A 25,487-nucleotide genomic window follows, 5' to 3' on the forward strand; every position below is an offset into this window, starting at 1 on the left:
ACAGAAGCTGCCATTAAAAAGGAATAATTAGTACAGCATATAAAACATTGCATGGTAGCTATAAGAATTAATCAGAGGAGGTTAGAAAGGACTGGGAAGAAAGACTGGATAAGCAGTTCACAAAGAAACAATGGGGAGATATATGTATGCTTCCCAGATATGCAACAAAGTCTAGAAGATTTTGGATCTTTGCTTGGAAGTGTTTACACAGGTATTTTTATACCCCAAGTATACTCCAAAGAATTTTTTCTCAGGTAGACAGCAAATGTTGGAGGTCTGATGGGGAAGAAAGTGGTAATTCGGCACAAATTTTCTAGGAGTGTAAAGCGTTGGCAGTCTTTAAAGATTCCCTGCAGACCGCTCTGCCAGAGATACTGGGTGAACAAATTGGTGTAACTAAGGAAATTATTTTCTGAGCTATTATACAGAATCAGAATTGCCTAGGCATAGTAAGGCCTTGCTGAGTCTAATTATGGTGGTTGCCGAAAAAGCAATTATTGAAAATGGAAGTTAAAGTCTAAACCAACTGTTCTTAAAATAATGAGTATAGTAACAGAGATAAAATAACTTGAATTGGGATCTTTAAAGAAGTATAGGAGCAAATTACATAGAAAAAATGGGAATTGTGGGAACAGTGCATGCATAAGAGGAAAAAGGTTTAAAAGAAGGCAGGATTTGAATAAGCTATATAAGGTTTGACAATGACTGGACAGATGTATAATGTTTTCAACTAAAATTATGTCAGTACGGTCGGTGATGTATAATGCTTGCAACTAAAATTATGTCAATATGTTTTGTTTTCATTTGTATAAATGTATGATTGCCTATGTCAGATGTGATAATTTAATAAAGATGTTTCTTGTTAAAAAAGCCTTTGTTAAGTACCCCTCACTGCAGTCAAGCTCCAACTCATACTAAAGCATTAGCAGCAGTTGGCAGCCACAACAGAAGAACTGAGGGAACTCCCAAAGATTTTTAAAACAACACTTCATTCAGACTTTTTTATTTTATTTTTTTGCCAAATGAAGTGTTTCACATGTTTTAAAGCTTTTTGAATTTTCTGACACTCTTCTGTTATGGCTACTCTCCATGTGACAATGGTAAGTGTTTTGCATCATTTGCTTAGCACTCCTACATTTTTTCTTTAACTGTTGTAGTATTTGGAATTAATTTTAAGCTCCATGCACATCAAAGAATTATGATCCAGTCTATTCGATCATAACCCTGCTTATTATGTGTTCTTATCATGGGCTTTCAAGATTCACCTCTCAAGCTTCATTTTCAAGATAAATTTATGGATGTCCAAACCTCCACACATAAACTGTTTTTAAGTATTTTTTTATAATCTGGTGATTTTATTGTGTGTGCACAGCTCAGAAAGTGCTACTATGACACAATAAGTGGTGGAATCTGTTTCTGCATGCACAGCACATGGTAAGGGCCTAGTACCCCAGTATCATGTGTCTATATACCATGCAGGAATGAACACATACAGCTGCTGGACTATAAACAGACAGACCGTATCATTTATCACACTAGACTACAGCAAATCAGTTAAAAGAATTTTGTATTGAGTATACAGAAGAGGGTGATGAGGATACATTATGAAGCTTCCGCAACTTTTCTGATTGTGAGTTACACAATAAACAACTCAGAGGATAGGGACAAAGGCAGAGAAAGGCATTGCATGGTCCTAACTACAAGTTTAAGGGGTCCAGAGCTTGAAGACAGCCCCAACCTCCAAAGTAAACTTAATCCACCACTGCTTCCAAGACAACTTTCAGCCAGGTCACCTATAGATTAAACAGAGTAAATTCATTTAGAGCCCTGGGCAGTCCCGAGACTATCACCCCACCTTAAGCCAAAGCTGAAGATGAAAGCACCAAAAGAAGGTTTAAAGTTAAAGAACAAATAACAAAGGTCCAGCAAACATCTGAACTGTCTAGCAAGGAGCGGTTAAACTATGCAGATGTTCTTCATGTTTCACTGTTGCAGTCATTACAATTGGGTTATCCTGCTGGCAGGCTACCCTCATTCGGCCTGAATTCCAAAGTCTAGGTCCGGCGTCAGTTGCTGTTGCCTCTTCCCTGACGTCAGTGCGCCAGGGGTATAAAAGATGCAGCCGACGCCATTTTCTTCAGTCTTTCTTGCCGCGCGGTGCCCGAAGCAAAAGCAGTTCGCAAGTGTTGGTCGGCCGACTCCTGAGTTTTTCAAATTCGAATTTCAGATCCGAAGTCTTCATTAAAGCTAAGTAACCCATTGGGGAAACTTTTTTCTTGCTCCAGACCGATGTCAGAAAAAGTTAGTAATTGTATTTCTTGTGGGAAGCAAATACCTCATAAGGATTTTCATTCTTACTGTATTCCTTGCCTAGGCCCTGACCATAATGTTGCTAGTTGTCGGTTTTGTGCTAGATTTAACCAACGCACTATTAAGCGTCGGTACGATTTTGCATTCCATTACTTTAGCAGAAGATTTAATTATATAATGCCGTTGGAACAGCTGACTCCTGGAGTTTATAAAAAGCGCAAAGAAAAAGAAAAGGACAGGCATCCGAGATCCAAAACCGATGACGAGGCTTCTACTAGGCCTGTCGCCGGTTCTCAGTGAGGCACTTTCGCAGCCCCTGATGCCTGCTACCTCAGAGCCACAGGCCGCTTCCGACTCCCACGTGGAGCCAACAAGGCCGCTGGAAACTCAAGGTATTGGACACTCTGAAACTATTCCCTCAGATGGGTCTGGAGCCGCTGAGCAGGCATCGGCTTCTGAGGGTGTTTTCAGGCCTACACAGTTATATGTGAAACCTACTTCAGCTTCAAAGGCAAAGACTAAAGCAGCTCTAAAGACAAAGAAACAAGTACAGCATTCTCCTGGACAGGCTTCCATGCCTAAAAAACAGATGCTTAAAATGGCCGAAGACCTAATTATTTTGATCAGGAGTTCCTATCCCCCTCCTGATAAGAGGTCTAGGCAAGAGTTAGAATACGAATCTTCAGACCAGGTTTCCATTTCCTCTGATTCCTCCTCTGAACAGGAATATTCTCTTCCTCCCTATGAGGATTCTGATGCTGAAGAATCTATCCCTTCAGCCTCTCCTCCCGAGGATTACTCTTTTGGGGAGACACTGCATACTATGAGGGAGCATTTGCATTGGGAGAGCCAAGATTACTCAGAATCCAAGAAAATGCTCAGAGACTTCCTTTTATTGCCTCAGCACAGGCCCGTTTCTATCCCGCCTGTTTTAGACATTGTAGATGATGTATTTTCAGAGTCCAGTCTATCTCCAGACTCTTTACCACCTGCTCCTGTTAAGCCAGACAGATACTATAGGGTTCCTGATTCACATATATTTCTTTATAAAAACCCTGCTGCTGACCCGGAAACCATCTCTCAGGGTCCCAAATGGGTCATGGCTTCTACTGCAAAAAACCCTATTCCCCCTGATAGGGATTCTAGGGCCCTAGACAGATGGGGTAAAAAGATTTATACTTCTGCTACCTTGGCTGTAAGAGCCTTAAATTGCCAATTTCATATGCTTAAATATCAGCAATATCTTATGTCACTGCTTAAACAGAAAATGTTGACCAATTCAGAATGTGCAGAAAACAAAGAAATGCAGGATTTATTGCATGCAGCTGAACAAGTTGGAAAGCATACTTTGCAATGTGGTTTTGATTCTCTAGAGGCCTCCTGCAGGGCCACTGTTACAGGTTCTGTCATTAGGAGGCATGGTTGGTTAAAAAAACAGAATCTGCCTGATCATGTTAAAGCAAAACTATTAGATGCTTCATTATAGCATGATACTTTGTTTGGTGTTAAAGCTGAAGAGGTGTTGAAGAAAATGGAGGACAAAGCTAAATCTATGCAAATAGTCAAGGATTTCTTGCAGGTACAGCCTCCCAGATTTAGCAGGAATTGGCCTACAAAGAACTGGTCCTTTCCAGTGTCCGATAGGCCACAAAGAGGCAGATACAGATGCCCCAGAGGCAGATCACAGCCCCAAGGCTCATACAGGCCTAAACAATGGGGTGCTTCTACCTCCAAGAGCGGAGAGGAAAAATCACAGCCATACAGGAAACAGTCTCAATGACTTTCCCCTTCCAGCACCAAGCACTTATCTTTTAGCAGCCCCTTTAGGGGGAAAACTAGCACTTTTTTTCACAAAATTGGCACATGATCACCCAGGACAAATGGGTTCTAAATATAGTATCACAAGGCTACAGGTTCTACTTTCACACCCTGCCAAGGCCAAACAGTATGCCAGACCTGCCACGCAATCAATGGGCAGAGGCACAAAAACAAGTTTCATCCCTCATGGACATGAGGGCCATTCAACAAGTACCAGAGCAAGAGCAGGGACAAGGATTCTATTCAAGACTGTTCTTGGTACCCAGAAAGGACAAAGCCTGGAGACCAATACTGGACCTATCTATTCTAAACACATATCTGGATATTCCAAAATTCAAAATGTTGACTCTACAGCAGCTTCTGCCCATGTTGGGCAAGAAGTCTTGGCTTGTGACTTTAGATCTAAAAGAGGCATACCTGCATGTCCCAATCAGACAAACATGCAGAAGATACCTCAGATTCAAAGCTGGCTCAATGCACTACCAATTCTCTGCACTGCCCCTTGGCTTATCTACTGCGCCCAGGGTCTTCACAAAGTGCCTGGCACCAGTAATTGCATACTGCAGACAATAGGAATACAAATATATCCTTACTTGGACGACTGCCTCATTCAAGCAGAGAACAAGGACATTCTACTACAGCATCTGGCATTTGTAAAGAGATTACTATCATGCCTAGGGTACACAGTCAACGAACAGAAATCAAAACTAGTACCCTCTCAAGAGGTAATATTCCTGGGTGCAAGCTTAAATACAACTGCCCAGATGGCTTATCTCAAGCCAGACAAACGAAGACAACTGACTACCTATTTCAAACTGTTGGCAACAAAGGCCCAGTTATCTGCAAGAAAACTTCTGCAGGCTTTGGGCTTCATGACATCCTGCATTCTACTAATTCCATATGCAAGACTGCATATGAGGAAACTTCAATGGTACCTAAAAAGTGTTTGGACTCAACATTGTCACAGCCTGGAAACAATAGTTACTCTCATTCCCTGCCTGCAACAGGAGTTTCGATGGTGGGCGAAGGCCTGTCACCAGAACAAGGGACAGCCATTCACTCTACCCCCAGCCACACAGACATTAACAACAGATGCATCGGATTATGCCTGGGGAGCTCACATGGCAGGAAGATGTATTCAAGGCACATGGTCCACAAACCAAATGCATCATGCATATCAATCAAACGAGATGCTAGCTGCTCAAAATGCCCTGACAGCCTTCAAGGACCTACTTCATCCGGGACAACTACTGATAAAGACAGACAATACCACGGTCATGTGGTACATAAACAAGCAGGGAGGCACTCATTCCTACCCCCTTTGCAGACTAGCCATGACTTTGTGGGGCACAACATTGACTTACCAAGTACATCTGCGGGCACAATTCCTGCCAGGAAAGATAAATACTCTGGCAGACGAACTAAACAGAAACCTCATGGATCCCCATGAGTGGAAATTGGACCCACAAGTCTTCAGCATGAGAACAAGGAAATAGGGATGCCCGGACATAGATCTATTTGCCTCACCTCACAACTGTCAACTAAAGAGATTCTGCACAAGGACTTATCACAGACAAGCATGGAAAGTGGATGCCCAATCTTTCAGCTGGAAAAACTTAACAGTATATGCCTTTCCTCCCCAGGGTACTCCTAAAGGTCAGACAGGAGAAGCCAAAAATGATACTGATTGCCCCAGACTGGCCAAGCCAGTTCTGGTATCCAATCCTAAGGAACTTGTCTCAATGCCCAGCCTGGACCTTACCTCAAGTACCTCATCTACTGCCCCAGTAGAATAATCAGATCCCGCACAGCCAACTCAAGACCTTAAATCTGGCAGCATTGCGGATAATGTAGTCATACAAAACACACCTCTCACTAAAGCAGTGATGGATGTCATTTTGGAGGCCAGGAGGCCTAGTACTAGAAAATCCTATGCTGGAAAATGGAAGAGATTCTGTGCTTGGAACCAGGCAAAAGGAATTGACACAGCTGTACCAAACATTCCTCAGATTTTGCAATACTTGACTGAGATGCTGGACAAAGGCCTATCTTTTTCATCTATAAAAATTCATGCCTCTGCCATTTCGGCTCATTACAATACAGAGCCACCAATCTTTTCTCATCCTTTGTTAAGGCAGTACCTCAGAAGGGCCATAAATTTAAGGCCTCTAAGGAGATTATCAATACCTGCATGGTACCTCAATTATGTCTTGGAAAAACTCACCTTGCCTCCTTTCGAGCCAGCTGCTGCAGCTGATATAAAGTTTTTATCTTGGAAAACAGCTCTGCTCCTAGCAACAACTTCTGCAAGACGAGTCTCAGAGCTACAGGCACTCATGGCTGTGGAACCTTTTATCATTTTTTATCCAGGCAGGGTTTCTCTGAGGACAAACCCGACATTTATGCCTAAGGTAGTGTCCAGTGTGATCCTTAACCAAACTATTCATCTGCCTACTTTTTATCCAAACCCACAGAATAAGGGGGAGAGAATTCTGCATTCTTTGGACATACACAGACAGCTACGCTTTTATTTGAACAGAACCAAAGCTTTCAGAAAGACAGAGCAATTACTAGTGGCATATGCTGCAGGATCACAAGGAAAGGCTATCTCAAAGTAGACTATTTCAAAGTGGATAGGCCACTGCATTTGTTTCTGCTATTCTCAACATGGCAAGCCAGCACCTAAGGGCATTAAGTCACATTCAACCAGAGCAGCAGCCACTTCAGCCGCCTTCCTCAGGGGAATAGCAACCAAAGACATTTTAGAGGCTGCTACTTGGAGTTCAGTGCACACCTTCACAAAGCACGATCACTTACCACTATACTCTAAATCCAGGGCAGGCTTTGCCACTGCAGTTCTGCAGGGCCTAATAGCCGCCCCTAATGCTATTTAGCTCCAGCCTCCCATCCTTAGCTTTGGGATTCAACCCAATTGTAATGACTGCAACAGTGAAACACAAAAAACATAGTACAGTTGTGTACACTTACCATAAATGTAGATGTTCGAGTGTATTCACTGTTGCAGTCCAGGTTACCCACCCGCCATCCCCCATTTCTTTGCTGGAACTTATCTGTACTTCTCTATTCTATACAACCTATGTGGTGTATTTGCTTGTAGATGAAGGCAAAATATATACTTTGGTGCATGCATGTTTTATTGACATATTTTTAGCCTACCCCTTTGGGGGCACCTGACATCTGGGGCAAGAAAAACTGAAGAAAATGGCGTCGGCTGCATCTTTTATACCCCTGGCGCACTGACGTCAGGGAAGAGGCGACAGCAACCGACGCCATACCTAGACTTTGGAATTCAGGCCAACTGAGGGTAGCCTGCCAGCAGGATAATCCAACTGTAATCACTGCAACAGTGAATACACTCGAACATCTACATTTATGGTAAGTGTACACAACTGTACTTTCTGAACTGTGTAAGAAGAAGTCACATATACAGAAGAGGGTGATGAAGCTTCAGCAACTTTTCTCAATGTGCAGGAAATCTAGACAAAGCCAAAATAATTGTGGGGTAAAGGCCCAAAATCAGGGACATATTTTAAATGTTGCTATAATAAACTTAGAAAGTTACTCCTCAAAGTGACGTTCAGTCCACAAAATAAAAACTGTTGCAGTGATGCAGAACGCCAGAAAAATTCACTCTCTCCCCACACAACAGCACTCCACTAATAACCTCTGCAGATGGAAATAATAGAATACTGAATACACGGCCAAGAAACTGAATCCACGGCCAAAAAACTCATAAATAAAACATTTATTGACACAGAAACTTTTAGCGCTTTCACTCACAAAATGTGAGCTTCATCAGAACATTGAAACAGCTGACACAAAATGTTTAAATGTAGCCATTGGCGCCAAAAATCAAATCAGCTTTTTAAAGCTAACGTACATACATAAAAACTCATGTTGTCACCATATATCTAAAATTCATAATTAACTAAATACATTGAATATATGACATATACGATTGTAAAAATATGAATGTTTAAATATAAGTACATATAAATAAAATAAAAATAAATAAATATATATATATATTCAAGTGTCAATATATTAACTATCATTGCCTAATATCTAGTAAAGGTTTGGTGGATATATGTTCATTCAAACCTGGTGGTTTTGTGGCATCAGTATATAGCTGCCACCAAACCTCCTTATAAGATAATAAATTTTTACTGTTACCCCCCCCACAAAGGTTTGGTACCACATTATCCAATATAGCAAATTTAAAATTATGATTTGCTCCAAACTTCTCTATATGTTTAAACCGGGCATTTTTTGGGTCTTGTGTCCTAATACTGTACAAATGGGAATAAATACGCTTCTTAAGATTCCTCTCAGTTTTTCCGATGTAATACCCTGAACAGGCCTCACACTTAGCCAAATAAATTACCATTTTTGAATTTTAGTTGCCCTGTTTAAAACGTATTTTAGTCATATTAATGTTATCCAAAATCATTCCTGCATCTTCATAAGTGGCACAGCACTGATTACATGCCCCACACCTTGACATATGCATGAAAGTCCTGTCGGATTTGGTATCTTTCAAACCCCTTTCTAGAAGTGATTTCAAATTCCTCCCCATTTTATGGACAAATATAGGTCTGGGACCCAATATATCTATCTTTTCCTGATCTGTCAACAATACGTTCCAGTTCCTAGTTAATATGTCTTTAATTTGATTAGTATGTGGACCATATTCCAGAATACATGCCCTATTATAAACTCTAGTACCATTTCCACTGTTCTTTAAAATTCTATTCCTTTGTTCATCTGTGCTCCTAGCACCTAATAATGGGGTGTATTTTTTCCCCATTGATTTATTACATATTCTTTGACCTCTCTCATCATTCTGACATCATATCCTCTGTCTTTAAATAATTCAGAAATATAACTTATTTCGTCTGTCATATCTCCGAAGTCAGATGTCATCCTTACTTCTCTAATGCACTGTCCCTTAAAAATGTTATACATTCATTTCCTAGGATGATTGCTACTGTATTCCACATATGAGTTTGAAAAGGTATTTTTTTCTATAAATCCTGGACTTGAAACCCACCATATCATTCGATATAAATGTATCTAAGTATGCCACCTCTGTTTCACTACTATCAAATGTGAATTTCAGATATTCACTACTCCCATTGATAAATTCCATAAAGGTATTAAAGGGTTCTTGGTCACCTTCCCATAAAATATAAATGTCATCTAAAAATCGTGAGTAATATTTAATATTACTGTAATATTTACTCTTAAACACAACCTCTTCTTCCCAGTCGAGCATGACTAACTTTGCAAAAATGGGGGCACATGCTGCCCCCATAACAACACCTTTCGTTTGTCTAAATAATTCACCCTCATAGTATATATAGTTGTGGTCCAGAACTATGGACATAAGTTCTGAAACCAGACATATTCTGTTCCATTCGAGAAGGCAGTGTTTTCTGATACTATTGGTAAAGGCCTCCATTCCTTCATCTTTATGAATACATGAAAATAGATCTATCACATCAATGGATGCGAACAAAAAACCTTGTTTCCATATATCAACTGGGTAGTTCATTAAAAATTCCCAGGAATCCTTGACCATATGGGTAATGCTACCATACATGTGCTTAAGCAAAGAATCCGCGACACCACCAGGTTTGAATGAACATATATCCGCCAAACCTTTACTAGATATTAGGCAATGATAGTTAATATATTGACACTTGAATATATATATATATATATATATATATATATATATATATATATATTTTTTTTTTTTATTTATTTATTTTTATTTTGTTTATATGTATTTATATTTAAACATTCATATTTTTAGAGTCATATATGTCATATATTCAATGTATTTAGTTAATTATGAATTTTAGATATATGGTGACAACATGAGTTTTTATGTATGTACGTTAGCTTTAAAAAGCTGATTTGATTTTTGGCGCCAATGGCTGCATTTAAACATTTTGTGTCAACTGTTTCAACGTTCTGATGAAGCTCACATTTTGTGAGTGAAAGCGCTAAACGTTTCTGTGTCAATAAATGTTTTATTTATGAGTTTTTTGGCCGTGGATTTAGTTTCTTGGCCGTGTATTCAGTATTATATTATTTCCATCTGCAGAGGTTATTAGCGGAGTGCTGTTGTGTGGGGAGAGAGTGAATTTTTCTGGCGTTCTGCATCGCTGCAATACTTAAAAAGTTGTTAGGATAATAGCTTTTGCTTTAGCATGTATTTTCTGAAGGATGTGAAGTCTTACACTCAAATAGCTGTCATTATTTAGTGACTTCAGTCCTCAGTGATTTGCCAGAAAACCACATTTTTTTATGAGGAACAGATCTTTTTATGAGGTGAAAATCTGGACATCCTGCAAAAATCTGAACAATTGAGAGGTATGTGGGAGATGCATGTTGACCTTTAAAAGGAAACAAGAGACTATGCTTTGTTAGATAACATAAGTGACAGTGGTTCAAACATCAGTGAGTGTTCTTGAAAGATGGTACCGTAGAAAGGGTCTACCACTGCTAGGGGAATATGCCATGAATGTTCCATCTGTATGGTTTGCTGAGATCCATGAAAATGTATTACTGTTTTAAGTGCTTATATAACTTTTTTTTTCCCTAGTAATGGTTCTTTGTACAGTGTGATAGTTTACTTAGTATTTGCTTGATACAGCATCTTTGTTCTGACTTCAGGAATTAACACACCTTTCTGCATATTGAACATTGTAATGAAGTCTCTCTCATCCCAGTGCAGTTTTACCTTAAAGGATTAGTCTCTTAATGTCTGTAATCGTGTAAGACTGTCTGACCTCTGAGTCTGCCTTTATTTTTTTTCTCCTGTTAGATCTGAGCGTTCCTCCCCACAGTGGCTGCAAGCTCTGAAGCTGAAGAAAAAGAGCCAAAATAAGTAAAGAAAGATTTTAGGTGAGTGATGAAGTGATGACGATGATGATGAGAATGAGTTTTATGGAAAACAAATGTTCCTTTCTGCACCCAACCAACAGCGTATAATATGTTGTTTGTATAACGCTTGATATTCTTCCTTGTTGCAGTAGTATTAACTTTTGAACTTCTCATGCAGAAGGCCTGATACCCAACCTGACTTCAATCTTTTTGCCCTTGTCCCTGTTGGCCATGTTGATGCTTTCTCAGTTATATATCAGCACACCTGTGGTATAAGACAGACATTTATTGCCCCAGTACAAGAAGAAAGAAACACTGCTGATGCAAGTGCTGAATGTCATTAGTTCATCAATTTGGCCTGCATTCCAAAGCACAGAAAACTACCCTGTAGGAGACATACATTTTCTTATTTAGGCCTGTATTTGTTTGCAGTGTTATAGTTATGCAAACAACAGGCTTAGCTCTTAGTTTCTAAAGTTTCCAAGTGGGATTGTTGTACAAAACAAGTACCCAGTAAAGACTTTTACATTCAGTTCAAATGATAGTACAGTTGCTGTCAGCAAACAAACTCCAAAGAACAATAATGCCACAGGCAACCAGCAAGAAAAGTAAAAAAAAAAAATTCCAGAGTACGATTTACATCAATCAAGTTAAATTTTATTAAGTTAAGCAATATCGTCCCTTCATACACATTCACAGAACTTCATCAGAACTATAGATTACCACCACGCACACAAACATATAATTTACATTCACAAACCACGTTTCAGTACAAAACCAGTTATTTTACACAATTAATTAACAAAGTAACCAACACAAATAATTAAATAAATACATTCTTATGAATTTGAAACAAGACATTAAAAGAATTAAAGGGTGTTAAGGCAATTACACTAACATTTATACCCAACTGTAAAAAACAGCCTCTTAAATATATTAAGTATTAGAATATGAAAATGAATTGAAACTAGGATAAAATCTATTCTAAACTGGTATGGCATTTAGGTATCCTCCATTAAACATACAAACTTTTGTATTATTCTAAATATACTATATGAGATATATATATATATATATATATATTAAAGCAACTCAATAAAAATCTATAGTGAAGCTAAAATGAAGCTAACTGTTGACCAGCAGATACTAATTAATAATAAAATTATTTTTAATATGGTGAAAATGTTGTAATAAGGTATCTAAAGTTTAGTTGACTATAACTTTAAAACAATATTAATTGACATGAATTTTGTTTAAACCTTGTGTTGGGCCTGCATTTAGCCTAAGATGCCGTAATAATTATTTGACTTCAGTTTTAGTTTCCAGTGCCCTCCCCTAGGGGCTCTCAATATTTTTCAAGAACTGCAAATTTAAAATTACATAAATCAGTAACACATTTGCTCACCTGCACCTTCCCCAAAATAGAGAGTCATCTAGGTCTATTTCTCCAAGATTTTGAACAAAATCACTCTGCATGCCTGAGTCCTTAATATCCTGAGACAGGGGTATAGACACAGTTCTCAGGCATTGTCCATGTATCCAAAGAACAAAGACACAATCAAGTCTGCACTGTTGGAACTTCTAAGGCAAAGGCCCATAGAGAGAGTACGTGACCCAGAAGAAAGTGTTACATCCTATTTGAGACTGTTCCTAATCCTAAGAATAGATATCCCTTGAAAGCCCATTTTAGGCTTAGGAAAGCTAAACAAATTCTCTCAGGTGCCAAAGTTCAAAATGCTAACCTACTACATGTTCTTCGTGTTTCACTGTTGCAGTCATTACAATTGGGTTATCCTGCAGGCTGGCTACCCTCAGTCGGCCTGAATTCCAAAGTCTAGGTCCGGTGTCGGTTGCTGTCACCTCCTCCCTGACGCTAGTGTGCCAGGGGTATAAAAGATGCAGCCAACGCCATTTTCTTCAGTCTTTCTTGCCGCATGGTGCCCGAAGCAAAAGCAGTTTGCAAGTGCCGGTCGGCCAACTCCTGGGATTTTCGTGTTCGAATTTCAGATCCAAAGTCTTCACTAAAAGCCAAGTTGCTCCAGACCAATGTCAGAAAAAGTTAATAATTGTATTTCTTGTGGGAAGCAAATACCTCATAAGGACTTTCATTCTTATTGTATTCCTTGCCTAGGCCCTGACCACGACGTTGCTAGTAGTCAGTTTTGTGCTAGATTTAACCAACGCACTATTAAGCGTCAGTACGATTTTGCATTTCACTATTTTGGCAGAAGATTTAACTATACAATGTCGTCGGATAGCCATCCGACTACCAGAATTCACAAGAAACACAAAGAAAAGGACAGGCATCTGAGGTCCAAAACCGACGATGAGGCTTCTTCTAAGCCAGTCGTCGGTTCGCCGGTTCTCAGTGAAGCACCTTCGCTGCCCCTGACGACCGCTACTTTAGACTCGCAGGCCACTACCAACACCCACATGTTGTCGACCAGGCCGCTGGAAGCTCAAAGTATTGGACCTTCGGAAACTATTCCCTCAGATGGGTCCAGAGCTGCTGAGTAGGCATCGGCTTCTGAGGGTGTTTTCAGACCTACTCAATTATATGTTAATTGATATGTTAAAATGACTTCAGCTTCAAAGGCAAAGGCTAAAGCACCTTTAAAGACAAAGAAACAAGTACAACAGCCTCATGGACAGGCCTCCATGCCTGAAAACAGATGCTCAAAATGGCCGAAGACCTAATTACTTTGATCAGGGGTTCCCATCCCCCTCCTGATAAGAGGCCTAGGCAAGAGACAGAATATGAATCTTCAGATCAGGTTTCCATTTCATCTGATTCATCTTCTGATCAGGAATACTCTCTTCCTCCCTATGAGGAATCTGATGCTGAAGAATCTATCCCTTCAGCCTCTCCTCCTGAGGATTATTCTTTTGGGAAACTTTACATACCAGGCAACTCTAAAACACCCACTCCTTCTAACCTCACTCATAGCACACCTAACCAAATCGCTGAAACTTTCAACAAATTTTTCTCAGACACTGTCACCTCTCTTGCTTCAAATTTATCTCCACAGTTCACTCCAACACCTTATAGCCTCAACAAAAATCCCCCCTCTTTCACACTGCAACCAGTTTCAACTGATCTTATCTTTACTCTTCCTACAAAACTCAAACCTTGTACACCCTCAGCTGATCTCCTCCCAGCTGAATACCTTCAAATTGCAGCCAAAGCAATTGCCCTTCCGGTCTCCATCTTAGTTAATCAAACCATAACTGAAGGCTTTATTCCAACCCTCTGGAAAGTCTCTCATATCATTCCTCTTCACAAGGGTGGTAATTCTATCGAGCTTGCTAACTTTCGACCCATAGCCTTACTTTCTCCATTAGCTAAAATCTTGGAAAGATGCATACATCGTCAACTACTTGACCATCTTCTCAAAAACAACCTATTAGCAGACTGCCAACATGGTTTTAGACCCTATCACAGCACTACTACAGCACTCTTGTCATTCACAGACCATATTAATAAACATCAGAGCAACAACCTGCTGTCCTCAGCACTATTCTTAGACCTCTCTAAGGCCTTTGATATGGTCAACCATTCCCTCTTACTAAACATCCTCAAATCATTTGCCTTGGACAGTCAAGCTATCCAGTGGTTTAAATCCTACCTAGATAACAGACAACAAGCAGTCCTTTGGGATAATCAAATATCATCTCTTCTTCCCATCACAATTGGAGTGCCACAAGGCTCAATACTGGGACCTCTCCTCTTTTCTATTTTTATTGACAAACTAAATATGTCCCTTCCTCAGTCCATATGTATACAATATGCCGATGACTCAACTCTGATATGTTCAGCATCCTCCCCTATAACGCTCCAGACCACTACACAACATGTCTTCACAGCAGCTGAAAACTGGTTCTATCAGCATGGCCTCTTACTAAATCCCAAAAAGACTATATTATTACTTTTTACCCCATCACAGAAATCTTTAACCTTTACCTTCGATATAATGTCAAACAATGGCACAATAATATCCCCTGACTCAACTACCAAACTTTTAGGTGTCACAATAGACCATAATCTCAACTTCGATGCCCATATTAACTTAACCATCAAGTCAGTCAATACAAACCTTGGAGCTCTCTATAGGCTCAAACCCTTCCTAACTACCTTAGCCAGAAGTACTTTAGCTCAAACACACTTACTCTCTACCCTTCTTTATGCCTCACCGATTTTCACAAACTTATCAAAAGCTAATTTCAGTAAATTAGCAGTATCCTATAATAATATTACAAGATTTGCCACAGGAGCTCCTTTTAGAACCCATCATTGCTGTAATCTGAAACAACTAGGCTGGCTGGAACTACAAAATCAAATACGACTACAGCAACTTACCATCACCCACAAAATCTTCTGTCAACCTTCTAACACCACAGTACTTAGTACCCCTATTACTCCATATAAAAATCTATCATCCTTGCGCTCCGCTACAAAGCTACTAGCAGCACCCTATAAATCCAACAACAAAGCTGGAGACTGTTTGTTCGCCAACTGTATTGCACCTATCTGGAACAAACTCCCTCATGAACTCACCACTATTATTTCTCTACCCACTTTCAAGAAGCAGCTAAAAACTGCTTAAGTCTCAATGGCTCTGTCCTTGTACTAACCCTGACTAAACTATTATTCCCTCTACCCTTTTCACCCCCTCAAACCTTTTCTAGGTTAGTATAGTATTAGTGTTTGAACCTTCAAAAATCAGCTAAATCCTGTGCTTAATTCTTATTAGCTCTGTCCTTTACAAACCTTGACTAAAACTTTCTATTCTCTATTTTCTCACCCTTATATTCTCCCTAAAAAAAAAAAAAAAAAAAAAAAATTTGCTTGCTGATTCTCAGTATTGTCAAGTATTTTTGTCAGTAATACTTATGAACCAGTTTTTTTTTCTTTGTATAATATTTCTTATTTGAATGTATAACATACTTGATTTTACTAACCCATTTTTATTGTGGAGCTTTTCTCCCCGGGCCTGTACTGAAAATGGACATGTATCCAGCTAGATTAGCCCGGTCAACAAATGTAAAATAAATAAATAAAAAAAATAAATGAGGGAGCATTTCCACTGGGAGAGCCAAGATTATTCAGAATCTAAGAAAAGGCTCAGAGATTTCCTTTTACTACCACAACACAGGCCCTTAGCTATTCCACCTGTGTTAGACATTATAGATGATGTATTTTCAGAGTCCAGTCTAACCCCTGACTCCTTACCTCCAGCTCCTGTTAAGCCGGATAGGTACTACAGGGTTCCTGACTCTCATAAATTTCTTTTCAAAACCCTGTTGCTGACCCAGAAACTATTTCTCAGGGTCCCAAAGGGGTCAAGGCTTCCACTGCAAAAAACCCTACTCCCTCTGTCAGGGATTCTAGGGCACTGGACAGATGGGGAAAAAAAGATTTACACTTCTGCTACCTTGGCTGTAAGGGCTTTAAATTGTCAGTTTCATATGCTCAAATATCAGCAATATATTATGTCACTGCTTAAACCGAAAATGTTGATACATTCTGAATGTGCAGAAAACAAAGAAATGCAGGATTTATTGCATGCAGCTGAACAAGTTGGAATGCATACTTTGCAATGTGGTTTTGATTCTCTGGAGGCCTCCTGCAGGGCCACAGTTAACGGGTTCTGTCATTAGGAGACATGCATGGTTAAAGGAACAAAATCTACCTGATCATGTTAAAGCAAAATTATTAGATGTTCCATTACAGCATGATTCTTTGTTTGGTTTTAAAGCAGAAGAGATGTTAAAGAAAATGGAGGACAAAGCTAAATCTGTGCAAACAGTCAATCATACTGGCCTGGGCAACAGGCACCTTCTCTGTAATTTGTGTGGGACTATTCATATAAACGTCTTCTCTCATCCCTCTTGCCCTTAGGGTAGTTCAGAGGAAAAAGGAGCACAGGACAAAAGTGCTACTAAGAGCACCTTTTTGGCTGAGGCAGTACTGATGCTGTCTCCTACTGAGCATAGTAAGGATGGAGCCTGTCCCACTGCCTCAGCATGTGGGCTTTCAGTCAACGTCTGAATTTTGTGATCCCATCAACCCAGTAACATTTAGGAACTATTCTAAGGCAAATGTCCTTCTAGTAAAACTTCCCCAAACTCGGAGAACACAGATACCTAAATGGAATTGTTCACAGAAACCCTGTACAATCATGTCAATAAATGCATAGGGACAGTTGTGCCCACCAGAAATAAGACCAAAACTAACTCCAAAAAAAAAAATAACACCTTGGTGGAATCCAAACATAAAAAGGTTGTACAACAAAAGGAAAAAAGTCATAGCGAAAATTAGGAAGTGCTATGCTGAGCATGATAAAGACACTTTCATCAAGCTAAACATGCAACTCAGAGGATAAGTTGTCTAGTAAAGTCAAAACTAAGGCAAAGATAGCCTTTCAGGCAAAGGGCAACCACAAGGCTATTTCAGCTATGTCAAAACCTCAAAGGCAGCACATAGTAGTGTGTAGAAATAACTGTAAATGGAGTCACCTAAGCGGAGCATGAAGATATAGGAAATCTGCTAGCTAACAGATTCAGCACCGGTTTTATCCCCTCCCTTCCCCGGATGCCCCCCAAGGAATACCATCAAACATGCCCCCCCATATCAATAGGGAGCAGGTCCTACATATGCTCTCTAAGGCCAAAAACACTACATCTGTGGACCCCGATAATATCCCAGGATGACTCCTAAATAACCTGAAGCATGACCTTTCAAGACTACTGGAGTCACTTATTAACCATAGCCTCTAGAAAGCCTATGTTACAATAGCCATCTAGCTCTCTGATAGGACCCAGGAAGTTAGGATAGTGAAGACCACCTCCACAAAGAGACCAGTCACTAGTGGAGTCCATCAAGGTTCTGTGTTGGGTCTGCTCCTTTTTGGCATGTACTTCTCTGAAGTCAAGGGCCTCTGGCTGACCAAGAATACAAATTATAGCAAACAAGGAGCAGCCATAGAATTCCACCCAAAACTAACATCCTACAGGAAGGACTCACACATGCAAATGATTGGTGCCAAAGTCACAGATTAAAACTCAATGCAAGAAATGCATAATAGCACCCTTTGGAAAGTCAGCCACCCTAAGAAATTTCCTCATCGATAACACACCCCTAAAGCAGAGCCGGTAGTCAGGGATTTTGGTAAGTATGTAGACAGTAACCTAAGTTTCAACCAACATGTGTCTAAGGCAGTGAGGAAATCATTCTATGTTGCAGAACAATAAGTAAGGGAATGCCATCTAGGTCAAAGGAAGTCATTTTTCCATTGTATTCGGCCCTCACTAGGCCTATCCTTGACAGTAACACCCCCCTTCAGTAAGTACTTGACTTGGCATGTTCAACAGTTGGAATATCCACAGAGTTTCTTCACAAAAAAATACACAGAGTAAACAGCATGCCCTATGCAAATTGCCTCAAAGCCCTAAAATCTATGCCTGGCATACAAGGCATCTTTAGATCCTGCTCGGATGGACCTTTTGCATGTATGCAAAATGAATAGCATCAGAATTACTCTAGCTAGGGATTTAAACTTTGTGACATGAATAGGACATGTTGGAGGGACAGGTATGTATCTCAGAGAATTCCCTTTTTCTGGAACAAACTTCCCATCCATGTGAAACAGAGCTCTTCCATAACTCCATTCAAATGAAACCTGCACTACTGGAAGAGAAACCATAAATATACCTCTGGTCTAGCACATATGTCTGTAATGGACAGAGGCAGGCCTGTAACACTTGCTCTGGCTTACATATACCACTTAAAATAATCTTTAAGGCACATAAACTTATGGTATACATTTGGGTAGTTTGGCTAGACTTACAAAGGCCAGCACATAATAAACTTGCAGAATACATTTGGGATACTTGGCTAGGCTTATAAAGGCTACAATGGTTATTAGCCTAGTATACAACTATGAAACTAGTTAACACCCCATCCTGAAGACACAAGTACCAGCAGCATGAATGATGCAACACTCATCCCATTTACACATGTTTACCTAGAACATGCTTAACATAATTGTAGATGTTTGAGTATGTTTAGTGGTGTATTAATGTTTCTCTCCACTTACACTTCTATTTCCTCCCTGCTACTCTCATGGAGTTAGACTGGTATTCAATCACCATTTTTACCACCTTCACTTTCTATAAAGTGCCTCCTGCAAAGGTTTGATTAGTGCATAGAGAGGGAGCTTTGGGTCCGTGAGCCAGTTGGCAACCCATCTCTTGATGGAGGGGTTTATGTTCAGGCTATTGAGCTTGTCTATAATACCTGAGTGGGGAATGGTGTCAAAGGCCTTAACGAGATCTAGGTAGGTTGTGTGGACCACCTTTCCCTCGTCTATAGCCTTGGTAACTGATTCAAAAAAAGTCCACCAGGTTTAGGAGGCATGATCTGCCCTTTACAAAGCCGAACGGGATAGGGTCCAGTGTTTGGATGTTCCCAGTGTCTCGGTTAATGAGATCCATGATGATGCGCTCCATAGCTTTGCAGACCAAGCTAATCAGGCTTATAGGACGATAGTTCCCGTTGTCCGTTGTGACTTCACCTTTGTGGAGCGGAATAACCGTTGCTGTGCGCCACTCTGTGGGCATGTAGCCTGTGGAGAGGCTGAGTTTAAACAGTGTGTTTAGATGAGGGGTTAGTTCATCTTTGAGCTCGTGTAGGACGCAGCCTGGGATACCGTCAGGTGCCATTGATGCTGTGTTTTTGGCTTTGGAGAGGGCTGTTTTAACCTGAGTGTCTGTGATTTCAGGGGCACTACATTTTTCCGGTATAGTTATGGGCCCTTTTGGGGGTGAGAGGGGGGTAATGTTTGCACTGAACCTGTCTGCCAGGATGTTAGCTATATCAGTCAGTTCAGTGTATTTAGTTATCTAATAATATTCAGTTATCTAATAATTTCCTTTCTCCAGCAGATAAATTATAAAAAAAAAAAACTTTTTGTTTGATAGTCATACCATTGTCTTACATTGTTCTCAACATTACAAACAATTCAAGTGATGGACATAAAGGGAAGTTAAATACACTCTCCCTATATAATAGTAATAGTTTGTTATTCTGTTGCTTGTCATTATCAGAAAGCATTCTAAAAAGCCGTCTAAAATTAATGTTCCTTGTGAAACATTTCAGTTCCATGAGAGTGTCCACCAAATCAGGCTTCTTCAGTGGTACAAAAGTGAGTCCTATAGCAAACAACTCACAATAAACAGGAGTAATCTGTAATTCGCTATAATTATATATTTTAAACCCCCCAGAAAATGAACATGTACAGTACCTGTGTTTATCCTTAAAAAGTTCAACTTTGTTTCTTCCCTTTCCCCTTACATGTGTTTGGGAAATTGTGATGTCCATTGCTCAAAGGATAATAATTCACCTGGTTGCTAGTTTGATGTTCATAATGCTGATTTTTCTTCTCCATCAAACTCTATGACCAATTCACCAATTAGGAGATAATGAGGTTACTCTACAAACGCTCAACATTGGTATCAAAATCCACCCCTGAATTAGTTGTGCAATGATTATCACAACTTTTAGATTTTCCACTGGGAATGGGGTATGCCCTTTTTTCATTATAATTAGTCTCATCCCATTTTAATTTATTTCCTTTCTTTCTCTTAATCAAGGTGCAGTGCTGCTCCACATTACAAAAAATGTTATAGTGTTCTTTGTATCTGTTAAATAAATTATTGGTTATCTCAAGTTCTAATATTCGAATTTCATTTTCTCATTTAACTATGTTCCTGTTATTATCATAATTCATCACTTGCATAAGCGCAAAACCCATATAGTAAAATATTTCTGTTAATTCACCTTGCAATAATGGATCCCTCCATTAGCCCATCAGGAAATTCTAAATACAAAGTCCCTTTAGGACCTGTCTCTTAATAATACAATCATTAAAAAAAGCATTACCAAACTGAAACCCCCTGTAATTTTTCAGGAGTTTCTCAAACCTGAAAATCTTGGTTTTTAAGAACTCATATAGTTCAAACTTCACTGCTGGCCTGGGGACTTAAGGTGACCTGCTGTTGAAACTATCAATGACCTGCTGTTGAAACCAAGTATTAATACTCTCTCCATGGCCACCATCAATACTTTCAACTGCTCTTGATTGTTGTTCCACACCTCTATTTGGGCATAAGTGCTGGGCCCTGGAGTAGCAACATTGTTGCCTCTCAATTTCCAGGAACCAAACCATTGGATATTTCATCAGATGCTATAGTTCCTTACATTTAATTTAAGCCAGTTTTAATACACCATTGATTTGCATGGGCTAGCCCTTGCTGTGGTAATATGATAAATGACAGCACCCAGCTTGCACCCATTGGCAAATTCAGTTACCCTTATGTCTTCGTTAGTAGTTTGGAGATCTAAGAAGTGGATGGCAAACAGAATGAATCCCAGTACTGAGCCCTGAGGAATGCCAGTAGTCACCATTTTACTTTTAGAAGTGGCATCTGCTATTTTAACCACAGGGGTTCTATGTGTCATCCAGTTTGCTTTCTCTGTTTTATAGCACAAGGATCTACATTTAGGCCTTAAAACTCATTTAGAATTCCAGCATGAAGAATAGAGTCAAAGGTATTTGCAGGATCCTAATATGTTTTATGAACTGCATGACCACTATCTACTGCTTCAGTGCCTTGTTTAAAGAAGTTTATTAAGTTAAGTAGACATAACCGCCCTTTGATAAAGCAGTGTTGTTGCAAGTGTGGAGTAGTAAGCACCTGGAGTTTGAGAAGGCAGCATAATGATAGCCATTCTCCATTCTTCTGGAAAATATCCTGTAGCTATTTTAACTTCAGCAGCTTTAGTAGGGTTAGTGGTGATAAGTAAACAACCAGTTGTACTGTCAGACCTCACAGGTGTGGTATTTTTAGCATTAGATAGTACAGCTAGAGCATTTTCTGTAATTATTTTTTTTTGTTTCATCAGACCTCATCTGTCCCAGCCCAACCCTAGTGCCCCATGTCTATGCTGTATTTTAAGAGCATCCTGTAGGCTCAGCTTGTCTGTGCTTCTACTGGGGAGGGGGATATTTTTGCCCTACACACTTCCCTTTCCCTGTCTCCAATGCTCATTGATTGTGTCTAAGGGCAACTCATTTATTTGGACCATGTGTTCCCTTAGGGAGCATATCAACATGCACCCCCCACCAATCCCTTCTCTGCTGCTCCCTCAGTTACCCTAGCAGTGAACCTGGTTTGCTGGGCTATAGTCAGGACTTTATCCCTCTATACCATCAGGGTGGCAATTCCATAGTAATCTGAACTCACCAAGAAATAAGGGGGATGGAAGGAGGGAGTGGCTACTGCATCAGTGGTCATTGGGACATCTACTGTTATGGTAAGTTTACTTACACAACTTTACTGTGTTCATCAGACTGTTCACTGCTGTAGTAGCTTTAGATATATGGTTAGATTATCCTAGCTTACTACATTTGGGAGGTGGAAGGGTCCAGAAACCCCTGGAGAATGGTCCTAGCAAAAACAGATCTCGACCCAGAGAAGGAATCAAGCTTGTAATGCCTTGTAATTGTATGCATAGAGGTCCAAGTTAATGCTTCTAGAATATTCTAGAACTCAAACCTTTCCAAAAAGCCATAGATGAAGCCAAGGCACTAGTACAGTGGGCTTTGAACCTGCCTGTTGTGGCGAGTAAAAAAAAGGTAGCCTGAGACATCCATTTGGAATTAGTTTGTTCTGACACAAGTTGTCCCTTCTTACCTTCACAAGAAATAAACGACTAATCCAAAGATCTGAAAGATTTATTTCATCAAGGTGGTACCTGAGTTGTCTGTGGACATCAAAGGTATGTAGTTGCCTTTCTTCCTCATTTTTAGTTTTGTCTGGACCAATGAGATATGGATGACTCACCGTAACAGCTTGCAACTCAAGTACTCTTCTTGCAGATGTCAGAACAATTAGTAAAACAGTTTTCCATGTTGAGAAACTCAAGCCATATTAACCTGTTCAGACTGAGCAAGTTCTAGCTTTTCTAACACAAAATTAAGATCCTAAGGAGGGTCCACCAATTTTCTTGGAGACCACTATGAAAAATCCTTTCAAAAATGTTTTGACATGAGAATGCATTGAAAGAAGAGAATTCATGAGCAGACATGCTGATATGGCCAAAAAATAAACCTTGTTGAAGGAGTATGAGAGTCTGTAGGATAGTAACTTACACAAATTTTGTAAAACCAAAGAACATCTTGACCTGAATGGTTGCTGGTTATGTTGTTAGCACCAACTAGAAAAACGTTTCCATTTGCTAATATATGACTTTCTAGTAGCAGGCCTTTTTGCCTCCATTAGTGTCTGCTGTATGTCCTAAGTAAACAGGCATGTAAAGGAAATTAAGACCTTAATCCAGGCAGTCAGCTGAAGTTGTTTGGGGTCAAGGTGTACCAAACACTTTTGACCTTGTGTGAGTAGATCTATTCTGTGAGGAAGCTCATGGTAATTGTCTCTGAACATTTCCAAAAGAAGGGAGAACCACTGTTGTCTGGACCAGATGTGAGTCACCACAATGATCTGAGGGATTCCTTCTGAATCTTCAGAAGTATCCTGGATATCAATATAAACGGTGGACAAGCATACAGGAATAGTACTGTCCAAGGAAAGGAAAAGGCATCTGTCTTCCAGACCTTCTTACTTGGAGTCCTGGTGCAGAATTTTACCATCTGATTGTTCAGAGAGGAGGCAAAGAGCTCTACTTGAGGTACTCCCCACAGATGGATCAAATCTTAGCCCAGATAAGGAGCTCATCCTGTAATCAGGACAGTGCTCTACAGTTATTTAAATTCTCCAATATTACTATCTAATGTAAAGTCACCCAAGTCCCTTCACATCAGTTATTTTTCTATTCACAGTGAATAAATAATGGAAACACAGTAACTGGCATATTTCCTGTGATTAAGGCACAACTCTACTTACCTTCATTACTTAGACCCCTGATACTTTTTTTTCAGCTCTCACCACCTGTGTAGGGCTCTGTCCATGCCACTCACCTACCCTACCCCCATTACCACCCGCCTCCAGCTCATTTCCTTTATACCTAAGCTTACCACACCCACACCCAACCTCAGCCAATCACGCAAACCATCACCACCACCCTCCTTTGCTCTGATATTACACATTCTACACATAGTACCACCATCACAAAGATGCTAACGTTCATCCTACCAATATACTATCAGGACCCCTACACATTCCACAGGGTATCTCTATACACTCCTACCACTTCTAACAAACCAAACATGTACTCCCCATGTAATAATTCTAACACTAGCACTCACCATCACAGTCCATCTAACCTCACCCTACTTCAAGAACATTACAATCCCAAACATGTCACCCCACCTCTACCTCACTTCTAACATTCACTAACTACCCTTACTCATCTCATTCTCACTCTTTAACCACCACCTATGACCTACACCCCTACAAATGCCTCCATTATGAAAGCAAATCTAGCGTATCCATACAATGTGACTTAGCCATCTCCAAATACCTACAAACCATAATAAACACTGCTATGCAGTGGCGATATCAACCCCAACCAAGGTCCAATAATAGGTCCAACAAATTACCAAAATCAGCCTAGAACCAATACTAGCCTACTTAAGAAACCAACCAATATTCTAATAATAAATCATAAGAAGCATCCTTAACAAAACCACTGAGCTTCATGCAACCATAGTATTATACTTACCTGACATCATCTTCCTCACAGAAATATGGCTTAAACCATACATTAAAAATAATGAAATACTTCCCCCTGGTTATAGCATAGTACGAAATGACCATACAGCTAAAAGAGGAGGCAGAGTCACTCTTCTATATCAGAACGACATCGATGTTGAACTGTTTAACATAGAAATCCCTGCATTTAATAATGCAGAGATCCTACTTGCTAAGGTAAGACTAAATACTCAAAAACAGTTAAATATCTTAGGATCATATATCTCTCCAGGAGATAACATCAAAACCCCAGAATGTCTCTCCACTGGACATCAGAAACCCTCCTCCATGAAATCACTATACTAGGTGACTTGAATATTGATTGGATCTCACTTAAATCATCCCACCCCTCAAATCATATTAACCTTTACAGCTTCTCACAGCTTATACAAACCCCTACTAGGGTAGACAAAACCTCAAAAAAGAATCATTACTAGACTGGATTCTCACCAACTGACCATCTTTCACCCATAATTTCGGTACACTACCCGACACTCTAAGCAATCACCTCCCAACCTTCTGCATCAGAGACCAAACTAAACTAACTAGAACTAGCTCTCTTAAACACATCAGATACACTAAAAACTTCAGGGCTGATGACCTTAATACAGCCCTTACACACTCTAACTGGTCCTCTCTTTTAACACTTCCTTTAGAAGAAGCAGTTGATTATT

The 25,487-nt window shown here is 39.8% G+C and overlaps 1 protein-coding gene across 1 annotated transcript in view; it reads left to right on the forward strand.

Annotated features, from left to right (window-relative positions):
• Positions 1-25,487, forward strand: part of LOC122811979 — a 1,339,201-nt gene that overhangs the window by 1,278,752 nt on the left and 34,962 nt on the right. The window contains exon 11 of the mRNA XM_044084179.1: positions 10,985-11,064. Within this exon, the coding sequence (XP_043940114.1) occupies positions 10,985-11,051 (67 nt within the window). The 3' untranslated portion in view covers positions 11,052-11,064. The remainder of the gene's footprint in view (positions 1-10,984; positions 11,065-25,487) is intronic.

The sequence above is a fragment of the Protopterus annectens genome, chromosome 9.part0 (assembly GCF_019279795.1).
Source record: "Protopterus annectens isolate FY-2018-M chromosome 9.part0, PAN1.0, whole genome shotgun sequence".
Taxonomy (NCBI): Eukaryota; Metazoa; Chordata; order Ceratodontiformes; family Protopteridae; genus Protopterus; species Protopterus annectens.